The following is a 12121-nucleotide window of genomic DNA, read 5'->3' as shown; positions in this document are numbered from 1 at the left end:
AAACATTAGATAAGTGGATAGTCCTTAATCCGCGAAGTTTCGAATAAATACTTTCCTTCTCATCAGAGGGTAGGAATTAGCAAAATGCGGGATCGGATTTTGCATGCAAAAGTATTTGATGAAACAGTCAAAGATCTTACTTGATAACAAAAAAGTGAAGCAGAGGGAATATGGTGAAGAAAAAGGTGATTACACGTGAATGGATAGTCTGGTGGAAGATAAATAATCCAGTGACAGTAAAATCCAAATATATAACTTCAAGAAAGTTAATTGAATTTCCATTTGCACAAGTAAAATCCAAGGAAATCCCGTAATTGGAAGATGGTCCAAAATAATCCAAAGGAATAATTCACAAAAATGTGTACAAGGGGAAAAAGGAAAAATTCCAATAATATTAATAAAAGAAAAATAAGATATGCTTTTCACTCTACTGCCGAGGCATAAATATAAATATTTATTTCATATATATATATATATATATATATATATATATATATATATATATATATATATATATATATATATAATAAATAACAAATAAAAAATAATATTGAATTATTTATTATTCATATATTTATTTATTTATCTCCTCACAACGACTGTACCTTCCTGCATTGTTCTTGCCTTCTAAAAATACCTGCTATAATCTTTTATTGTATATATATTATGACGTGGGTAAATGGAATCCTTCATAACAGTAAAAAAACATGGTAATGAATCACATCGATGGAGAGACAAAAACAATGGTTAACAGTTAACAGCGTTTATTGATTGTTAACATAACGATTACATAAAAATATATACTCAGATGGAACAGATTGAATTAGGAATGTCTCTGCTACGAAGAACGATGTTCGTTCCTCCATTGTGCCAATCGCAGACTGCCGCTTCTCGTATCACCGTTGTGCTCTCGTTCCAGTGGTTACATAAGAGAATCCCAGGGACCATTTTACGGTTAAGGAAACAACTCTTCTCTGAAAATGTAGGCGTTATTTCCTTAGATTGGATTCTTAGATTCGTTCTAATTTGTCGTCCGAACACACACACACACACACACACACACACACACACACACACACACACACACACACACACACACACACACATATATATAATTATTTTAGGGATAAATTATTTATTTATTGTGATGTTTAACATAGTAAAAATAAAAGAATGTTAATAATAGTAATGATAATAATATTAGTGATAATATAATAAATAAAATAATGATACTTCTAGTAAAATAATAATAATAATAGTTATTAAATTACTACTAATAATGTTATTAATAATTATAAACGACAAGAATTAGATTAATAATCAGGTTATTGATATTACTTTATGGTGGTTAAAATCTGTCAAACTTCATCCAACGTTTATGTATGCATCCGGAGAATATTTCGTCTTTTCGGTTTAAACAAGTTAATTTAATGTCATTGAATTTTAATATAACCAGAGCTTCAAATCTACAAAGGGTGCAGAATTTGTCACCAGGTTTATATGCTTTACAAGAGTCTAGTATTTTCCATTTTAAATTAAAAGAGATATTCATATCTTTAAGATGACAAATATATTTTGCTAATGCTGTTTGGTTTTTTAAGAATCTTTTTTTGAAAGAGTGTTTATTTGTGGAGATTCTCTGTTTTATCAGTCCAGAAGTAGATCCAAAGTATATCGCATTTTGTTTAATAGAGTTGTAATAGTAGCTCTCAGTTTGATTAATAGTGATATTGCTATGCAAGATATTTGGTTGTATTAGATTGTTTGTTGTCAAAGGTTATTATAGACTTTGTGGTTAATAGTATTAGATTGGTTTCGTCGTCAGTTATTTCACGTGCTATTAAGAAAGAAATTTCAAACAAAAACAAACACTAAACAAAATAAACAAAGAAGCAAAAAATATCTTAACTAAACTTAAAATAGACAAATATACTGAAAAAACAGTACCAGGTACCCCAAGATTGTCTTAAAAAAATATCTTAACTAAACTTAAAATAGACAAATATACTGAAAAAAACCCAAGATTGTCTTAAAAAAATATCTTAACTAAACTTAAAATAGACAAATATACTGAAAAAAACCCAAGATTGTCTTAAAAAAATATCTTAACTAAACTTAAAATAGACAAATATACTGAAAAAAACCCAAGATTGTCTTTAAAAAAATATCTTAACTAAACTTAAAATAGACAAATATACTGAAAAAAACCCAAGATTGTCTTAAAAAAATATCTTAACTAAACTTTAGACAAATATACTTAAAAAATCCCAAGATTGTCTTTAAAAAAATATCTTAACTAAACTTAAAATAGACAAATATACTGAAAAAAACCCAAGATTGTCTTATTAAAAATATCTTAACTAAACTTAAAATAGACAAATATACTGAAAAAAACCCAAGATTGTCTTATTAAAAATATCTTAACTAAACTTAAAATAGACAAATATACTGAAAAAAAACCAAGATTGTCTTATTAAAAATATCTTAACTAAACTTAAAATAGACAAATATACTGAAAAAACCCCAAGATTGTCTTATTAAAAATATCTTAACTAAACTTAAAATAGACAAATATACTGAAAAAACAGTACCAGGTACCCCAAGATTGTCTTAAAAAAATATCTTAACTAAACTTAAAATAGACAAATATACTGAAAAAAACCCAAGATTGTCTTTAAAAAATATCTTAACTAAACTTAAAATAGACAAATATACTGAAAAAACCCCAAGATTGTCTTTAAAAGATCACAAAGACGTGCTACTAAAGATACTAACTTCCTTGTCTAAAATGCGCCAAACATTAATGTTACTGTTTTTCCTTTTCTTTTTGCAAAACTTAATTATGTTCTGCAAAGCCAAAAACAAAAACAATTTCCTCTGCAAACCAGCCAACCAAACACCATGAATAAATATTTGAGAATATAAAGAACTTGAAGCATAGAAATGTTGACTAAAATAACTGGATTCAATATTAAATAACCTGAAAAGGGTTGGTGCTGTAAAACAAAACAACCACACCAAACACCATAAACAAAATATTTGAAGATATAAAGAAATTGAAACAAAAAATCTTTTACCAAAATGACCACATTCGGCATTAAATAACTAAAAAAATTTAATAAACAGGACAAAACATTCAAACGAAACAAAATGAAACCAAACCAAACCAAACCAAATTCTTTAATATTTTCTGCAATTTGAATTTATTTTTTCCAATATTATTTTACATTAAAGATTTGGAATTTCATATAAGTAAAGATTTCACAGGCTCTTTCTTTCCGAATATGTGGCTTCAAATAGGTCACTTGGTATTCTACTATTTTTTTTTAACATTTTTTTGACAATTTTCTTTCGATTTCAAGAATATTTCAAACGCTTTTGAATTTTCTCTGTTCCACAGAAAATTGCAGAACAAACCAAAATCGTCGTGCAAAAGGAGGAAACTCAAGCGGCTGCAAAAGCACGAGAAACCCAGGAAATTGCAGATGATGCTCAGAGAGATTTGAGTGCTGCTTTGCCGGCATTGGTAAGTCGAGACATTGGTTGCTTTTCGATAAGACTTTTCTGATTACCTTTAGCCATCTAGACATTCCAGCAAAGATCTGCAAAGGTGAATATCTGATGTTCAATCGAAGAGTAAATGTCACCACGAGTAGAAGTAGAAGTAATTTATAAATAGATGCATTACGTGTTGGAAATATTTTATTCTCATACATGTTGCAACAAGGTCTGTGTGCTTTATTGTATCAAAGCTATGAGGTGCCTTCAATAAGTTTCCAGACTTTTTTCATGTAGGCACTTTTTTTGGTAGTACACATTGGAAACTCTAGTCCCCTTCGGAATAGTCTCCTCTGACTGAGGTTTTCCTTGAGCTTAGGAAATAAACACACAGGGAACACGGTCTGGACTATCAGGAGGGTGAGAAGCTGTCTTGATGCCCATCTTAGTCATGACAACGTCTTTCTTTCTGCTCTTCTCTAAGCACCGTTGAGACAAACTTCAAGCAAATCTTCCGCATCTTCTACTCCTCACAAATAATTGTGTATTCCCATAGTGACATCAAACTGTGCACTTATTGTCTCTATGGGCACATGACGGTCCTTATCCATGAACTTCTGTATTTGGTTAATCAATTCTGGTGTTCTGACTTCCTTACTCCTTCTACACCTCTCATTATCCCTCACAGACTCCCTGCCTTCCTTGAAGCTCTGATGCTACTCAAAAACCGATGCTCGATTCATGTAATATAGTCCAAAAGCAGTCTGAAGCATTCCATACGTTTCTATGGCGTTTTTTTTTCCAAGTTTAAAACAGAATTTTATTGCATATCGTTATTCTAAAGTGTCCTCGCATCCAGATTGCATTTTTGAAATTCACCAGCTGTGACAATCAAACTTTAGTAGGGCGTATTCCAATTCATGCTTCAGCTGTTCATTTGAAACTGAAAGCATAAAAATTAGTCAGTCATTTTAAAAGATGTATAGCAATAATGTACTGAATTTTCAAGAGTCAATTTTAAATGCCTGTACAAAAAAATGTCTGGAAACTTATTGAAAGCACCTCGTATAATGCATGTGTTGTGTACTGACTCGTTTCTTGATGCAAGCATAACATATTTTACGTTGCAGCCGTGACCCATGTGTTGTTATGTCTCCATCTGTGACAGAACACACACACATATGCACGTGCACGCATATGTGTGCGTGTGCACGTAAGTGAGAGAGAGAGATAAGTTTATGAACAAATTATGCAAAATTATGAGATAATCGTTTACACATGCTCGAAGAATTCAACATAAACAACAAATTTGTATATATATGTATGTATGTACGATTGTTTCTGAGACGATATTGATTTTATTGATATCGAATCTCATTATCAGTACAAGAAATTGAAAAGTCAAAGAATAACATCAATGTGATATACATTGAATGCAAAGATAGAAATATAGATATAATAAGGTAATTGCAAAACTTTCCATTTTCTTCTTCTGTCTACGTAAAAGCTTCTAAACACACAATACTATAGCCTCAGTTCTGTCTCGAGAGACAATGGATACTCCCTGCAAGAGTGCTTGCACATGTAATTGTGAAGCAAGGGTTGCATTAACTCTAACCACAACTCTCTTGGGCGGCACTGCTTGATTCCAGCAGCAAGGAGAAGTCCGAGATGACTGAAAACAATGTTGAAATAAGCAGAGAGCGCATACAGCACTTGGTATTCCCAAATAATCACCCATTTTAGTACTGACCAGGCTCAACAATGCTCAACTTCGGTGATCTAACAGGAACTGCTGTGTTAGTGTTATTATGCCATATATATATATATATATATATATATATATATATATATATATATATAGAGAGAGAGAGAGAGAGAGAGAGAGAGAGAGAGAGAAAGAGAGAGAGAGATGGGGATAAAGGAAAAGAGAGTAAAAATTATTTAGCTAAGAGAAGAAGGATCGTGCAAGATATAAGAAATATATGAAGCTTGGGGTTTGACTATCCACAATTCGATTTTTCCAACTACAAGGTGTCTTTATGTCATTACTAGCATGGGTGCCCGGCATTACCTGAGTGTTTTGTTTTCATGCAATAGATTTTTTTATGCCCATAGACCGGAAGATGATTATATCCAACAGTCTTTCTGGTATGGTTCAAGTAATATCTCTATATATTCCAGTAGAGGGGCAGAGGAGGTCCGTTAAGATTTCTGCTTCTCAAGACAAGACGGGCCTTAGGACTTAAGCTAAGGAATTGACTTCTTTTTTTTTTTTTTTTTGAGGGGTTATTAGCACGAAGAACATGTTTTAAGACAATTACTGAAATCTAAGAGAGAGGCATATATAAAAGTATTAACTCGCATGCACATGTGTGTAAATGAGAGAGAGAGAGAGAGAGAGAGAGAGAAAGAGAGAGAGAGAGAGAGACAGACAGACAGACAGAGACGCAATGATTCACCGACTTTATACACAAGCTACCACGTTGTTTGTTCGTCACTCTCCCCATCGAGTTTTTTGGGTGACTCCCGATTTCTGTGTACACTCATCCCGAGATCTGTCAAAGAGACGACGATCTTTGAATTTCAGATTCATAACTTCCGTTTTTCGTTGAGGTCACTTTCTAACTCATCAGCTGAGAATCATTCCTAGTTTGTCTGACTGCTCTTCCCTTCATTTGAATACAGGCTTTCATTATCCAACACACGTGATCAGGAAAGAAGGAAGAGTTATTAAGAAATGTATTTCAACTTTATTGGAAATGATGCTGGACATGAAAGGCTTGTTTAAAACAGCACACATGAAAATGAATATGGAATTTTTCTTTTTAACTAATTAGCCACCACTTATTAAGGCTAAAAATACTCGAGGATAAGGACTAATTAGATAGATAGGTTGACAGTATAATGATGATGATTACTATAAGAAGATTGAAAATGTCCATATACCATCAACTTATAACAACAGCCGATCTAAAAAACAGTAACTCTTTCCCCGTTGTATAATGTGAGAACTAAAGAAGAAAATATGGAGGAAGTGAGAGTTATGAGACTACCGAAAGTAAACACAGGGTTCACTTTCTACTTTCCATGTAATATAGAAATATGAATGCTGAATAAGAGAGCTTGAATCCTACTAGACACTATCCTCGAGTGTCTAACATCTCTCTCTACAGAGTTTTCTCAAGACTATCTGGCATGAGGATAGTTTCACTACAAGTAAACCCTGACTAAATATTAAAAACTAGCAGCTGTGCCGAATCCAACACAAAATCGAGTACACTCAACATCAAGTACACTCAACGCTTACCCTGTGAACTCGGAGTATGGAAAATTTCCATATGCACAAAACAAAATCACTGAAAAATACCCTAACTAAGGGTAAGGATAATGAGTAAACGTTGGATAAAACGATGGTTAAAATTATTACAGACTTGCCAGGATTCAAACCTGGAATCTTCTGATTCGTAGTCAGACACGTTATCCATTGTGCCACAAGTCCTGTCTGTATGCCAAAAGATGTTACCACGACTGTATACAGACATTGCTAAATTCCATTGACATGGGCAGGTAACTTTTTTGACAAAAACGAAACGGCCCAAAAACCCTTATTTCAAGCTTTTTGTGTGACTCAGCATTGTTCGCTACAAACCATATATAAATAAGGACAATCTAGGGACTCACATCTTTCAGGGGAAAAAAGAATTTTTCAATTCAGTGCATCCGTTCGAAAGTTTTATTGGTATATGTACACAGACACATAAAGAAATAAACATTTAGAATTTTATTAATAGTATAGATTACATAGTATTTGCAGCCGAAATAAGATCTCATCAGTAAGGATAACCCACATTGGCTTTTATGAAAAATGGTGCACCTTCTCCAAGTGATATTACCTCAAGTAACAGCATGAAGCGGGATACTCCACCAGACTAGATGAATTTTTGCCCTGAAATCTGGTAAAAATAAGAATTCACAAAAAAGATATACATTTTAAAATAATCAGTTAGGGAGAGGAAAATTATATTCTCAACTTGTTAGGGAGAGGAAAATTATATTCTCAACTAATTTATTATTATATTAAATTATATTCTCAACTAAGTTAGGGAGAGGAAAATTATATTCTCAACTAATTTATTATTATATTAAATTATATTCTCAACTAAGTTAGGGAGAGGAAAATTATATTCTCAACTAATTTATTATTATATTAAATTATATTCTCAACTAAGTTAGGGAGAGGAAAATTATATTCTCAACTAATTTATTATTATATTAAATTATATTCTCAACTAAGTTAGGGAGAGGAAAATTATATTCTTAACTAATTTATTATTAAATTATATTCTCAACTAAGTTAGGGAGAGGAAAATTATATTCTCAACTTCTTTACTAATTTATTGTTTTTAAGGTAAATGAAAACTTTAATGAACTATTTAAATATCTATGTATCTCATATAGAGATTAAGTGTTAGCCTCAAGAAGGGGTAGGTCTTGAGTTTTTAGAACTTCAAATGAAGGAAACAAAATCGTACTCTTCAGTTAAAAATGTAAATGAAAACATGCCTTGCAAGGTGTAATTATATATTCTATTTCACAAGGAAAATGGAGCAAAGTTAGTCCTGTTTGGTCAAAACCGAAAATTGAAAGAGGCCAAAAACTCATTTTCATTTTCGACCACGCGATGACCCTGCGAAGGATCTAACGTGTGTTCAAAATGTTATCTTGTGTCAGTTATCTCCAAGAGAAAAACAACCCTGGACCCAACACACACAACCAAAATTATGACAAATACTAAACTTACATAAATAGACTACAAAAATAAAATTGTTAACATATTTTAAAATAAAATAGCAAATAAGAGACATATTCCCAAACAACAAACTATATGAGCATCAACCAACACTTACTCTGGAAAGCACAGAGCTATTACCTAGTCAAAGATGGGGCATTGCTTAAATGAAGAAGTGATACTGTCCATATTAAGAGTAATAAAACAAAGACTGTGCGATATTCATTACTGAAACTTGGTGGACAAGTCAGGCATAGACTGAAGTTTATTTGTACCAAATATGGTTGGATGACAGAAAGAATTTTGAATTTTATTTACGATTCCGTACATAGCATTAATCCTAACTCTATATATTCTATGTCTATATCCTCATTGTCACTACTGGTTTAATATTAGATTGGTTCAGTGTTATGAATAGATGGATAAAATAATGGGCTATATGGGTCATCTGTGACTTTAAAAGTTTAATTTTCATAAAGGTATGTTGTCCAAAAATTAATGTTGAAAATAAATAACTTGTAAATGGAAGGATTTTCGTCATATATTTGAAAACATTATTTTGTAAGGTTAACTTGAAAATTTTAGAAAAACAAATAATGCTAAATAATTGACAGCAACCATCCAATAACGCCGGACGTATACATTTCTCTCTTCACGAGGTACAGTCTCTCTTGGAGGTTTATACCACTAGCAAAATGAAGGGGGAGGGGGAGACAAAAAAAAAAACAGTGTTTTAAAAGATGTTTTACACCGGAAGTCTCAGAAAAAAACTGATTTTAATTATTTAATAAAATATTTCATAACATTATTTGTTTTCTAAAGTTTAAAATTAACCTTACAAAATAATGTTTTCAAAGATGTAACCAAACTCCTTCTTTGAAAAAGGTCTCTTATACCGAAAGTCTCAGGAAAAAAAAAATTGGTTTTAATTATTTAATAAAATATTTTATAACATTATTTTCTAAAATTTTCAAATTAAATAAGTTGTGTTTTATTTTTACTTTATATACAGAACTAGTCAAATACCTGTCCCAGGACAGGTATAACGAAACTTATAGTATTAGTTTAAAGTTTTAATGGTTTTCTTTGGGGGTTATTATATAGTTTCAATGGTATCCCTCAAAATTGTAAATCCCTCCCCCCCCCCAAAAAAAAATGACTATCTTGTCTCACCCTGCTTCCCAGAATATATATTCCATAATTCATAACGATAAGTTCAATAGTTTAGAATTTTATCAAACACAACCAAAATATTGACACTTATGGACATGCATAAATTTCTATATGTTCCTTGAATGATAGGGTGTGGTCTAGAATTATGCCAAGGTAGACAGCGTTGGTATGATCCTCATGTGATGTTTCCGATCCGTGAAATGTAATGAGCAGACTTGAATGTTTTCCAATCCTTTTAAAAATTCATTAGTATTCATTTAGTATAAGTCACAATTTGATGTTGAGTATTTATTTTCTCTGTTAATTTTTTTTTAATCTCTAACTTATTTTAAAGATTTTGGGGAGGACGGTGCAAGTTTAGGTGGGTATATCTCTTAAATGATAACGTTTATGAAAAAAAAAAAAAATGATGTGCCCATATTACTTATTGGGTTGTTTAGAATATATATTCCAAAATTCATAATTATCTGTTCATCAAGAGATTATCCTGTACATAAGAATATACATGTACAGAGTGCGTAAGGTATTTGAGAACACTTATATTTTTGTAATTTCAATTAAAAATATACAAATTAATGTTTTTTTTTTTTTTTGCTTTTAGAAGATCTTATGGCAGATAGTATTATAACTAATGAAATAAAAAGACATGCTGTAACATTGTCTATAAAAGCGAAACAGCAATTCAGAAATTGTAAGATTCTCTAATAGTCTCCAGCAATGGTTTTTTGGTTGTTAACAGTGAATAGCACATCAAGCTTCCTTATTTTTTCCACAAGACCTATGTCGAAAGACTCTTCAAAACTTTGTCAAGCCTTGGATAGATAACATAGCTACTGGAAAGGTCTATGCCTTCCAACAAGATTAGGTACCATTCCATAAAACTCTCAAAACCCAGAACTGGACGGCAGAGAATAGTCATGATTTTTTTTTTTTTTTTTTTTTTTTTACATAGGCATCACCACTTATCAAGGCCAAGAGGCCACTCGAGGATAAGGGTTGAAGAGTGTACGGTAGACAATTGGACAATATAATAATCGTTAGTAATGGAAATTCGTTAAATTTGTTAACTTATATGGAACGGCTCATCAAAAACTTGTTTACGTTAGAATTGAAGACAACCATATTGTAGTCAGCTGGAAAGCAGGAAAACGGAAGACAATTCCATAGGCGTGCAGTTCTAAAAAAGAAGCTTTGTTCATGGAATCTACGTTTAGGTTTAGGCACAGATAAAGAGTGGGGGGAAATTATTGATAGTGTTCTGCTAGACGGGTGTTTCTTGTGAAAGTCATGTCACACCAAACTTGTGGCCTCCTAACTCACCAGACCTTAATCCTTTGGAGTATTACGTGTGGAGTGTCGTTATAAAGGAAGCTCATAAGTATCCTAATAACACCAAATCCCCTCTGATGGAAGCAATAGCTCGAGGAATGGAGGGCATAAATAAAGACCACCTGATCAAAGCTTACAGTCGCTTTCAAACTCGAATTAAGTCAGTGATAAAAGTCGAAAGAGGATATATACAGAATAAAACGTAGATTAATATATTTATTTGTTTTGTTACAAGAAATTGTGAATTTCAACGATTTAGCAATTTTATTTTCTGTTTTTCTAAGAGTATTTAAGGTGTCCTCAGATACCTTACTCACCCTGTATATACACATACCTAATCTATATATCTATAAAAATGAGAATGTGTGCGTGTGTAAGAGAGGACAATTCTCAACCTACATACTCAACGAACTTTTCATCTACAGACTTGAAATTTGGTATATAGGGTATTCAGACACGTGGAAAACTTTTTAATCGGTTTTCATTCGGTAAAAGGTCTTCTAAGGGGTCAACATTGAAAAATTGCTACGTGGTGGGGGGGTCATCGGATTTTTATCTGTTTGTCAACTGTTTCACGACTACGCATGCATGAATCATTCACATAACAGATTCCTTATGTCAAGAATAAGTAGGCTTGAAAACACTTTTTAAAGATCGTGCCAAGCTGGCCTAGTGGTTATTGTACTTAATTCACTGTCTTTAGGTTTTTGCTTCGATCTCAGCTCCAGTATTTACAAGTGAACTGTTTAGAAAAAAAAAACAAAAACAAAAAAACATAATACTCGCATGCACATGTCTCAGTTTCTGTATGAATTAAAATATAATATTTATGCATATTTTACGACTAGACGACCTACTAGTTTTATATATAAAGATGAACATTTTTTGTTTTTTTTAATGATATAAATGTTGTTTTTTTTAAATATAGGAAGAAGCATTAAACAGTTTAAAAACGTTGAATAAAAACGACGTGACAGAAGTGCGAAGTATGCAAAATCCGCCCGGTGGTGTACGAACTGTGATGGAATCTGTTTGCATCATGAAAGGGATTAAACCAAAACGGGTTGCTGGCGACAAGGTTAGGCCTAACATTGCTATTTTCATTTTTATGGAGTAAAAAGTATCAAGTTTTTCTTAACAATTTAAACAAATACCTGTCCTATACGTTTGTTTTTAAGCGTATTCATGTTTTGATTTGGATTTGATCCTATTTTAGTTTGAAATCAATCATCCTATTTAGTTTGAAGTTAATCATTTTTTTAATTTGAAGTTAATCACTTTTTTTTTAATTTGAAGTTAATCACCCTATTTTTATTTGAAGTTAATCAT

General features: G+C 31.9%; 1 protein-coding gene and 1 non-coding gene across 2 annotated transcripts in view; one reads left to right on the top strand and one right to left on the bottom strand.

The window, feature by feature from the left end:
* Positions 1-12121, top strand: part of LOC145296792 (dynein axonemal heavy chain 1-like) — a 350721-nt gene that overhangs the window by 233577 nt on the left and 105023 nt on the right. Inside the window, exons 56-57 of the mRNA XM_080142859.1 lie at positions 3401-3526; positions 11721-11870. Of these exons, the coding sequence (XP_079998985.1) occupies positions 3401-3526; positions 11721-11870 (276 nt within the window). The remainder of the gene's footprint in view (positions 1-3400; positions 3527-11720; positions 11871-12121) is intronic.
* Positions 6928-7000, bottom strand: Trnar-acg (transfer RNA arginine (anticodon ACG)). The gene has a single exon. It is a non-coding gene; the product is annotated as a tRNA-Arg (tRNA).

The sequence above is a fragment of the Euprymna scolopes genome, chromosome 17 (assembly GCF_053919585.1).
Source record: "Euprymna scolopes isolate OS-2025 chromosome 17, ASM5391958v1, whole genome shotgun sequence".
Lineage (NCBI taxonomy): Eukaryota > Metazoa > Mollusca > Cephalopoda > Sepiida > Sepiolidae > Euprymna > Euprymna scolopes.
The sequence above is the reverse complement of the archived record's forward strand: the minus strand, read 5'-3'. Positions and strand labels throughout refer to the sequence as shown.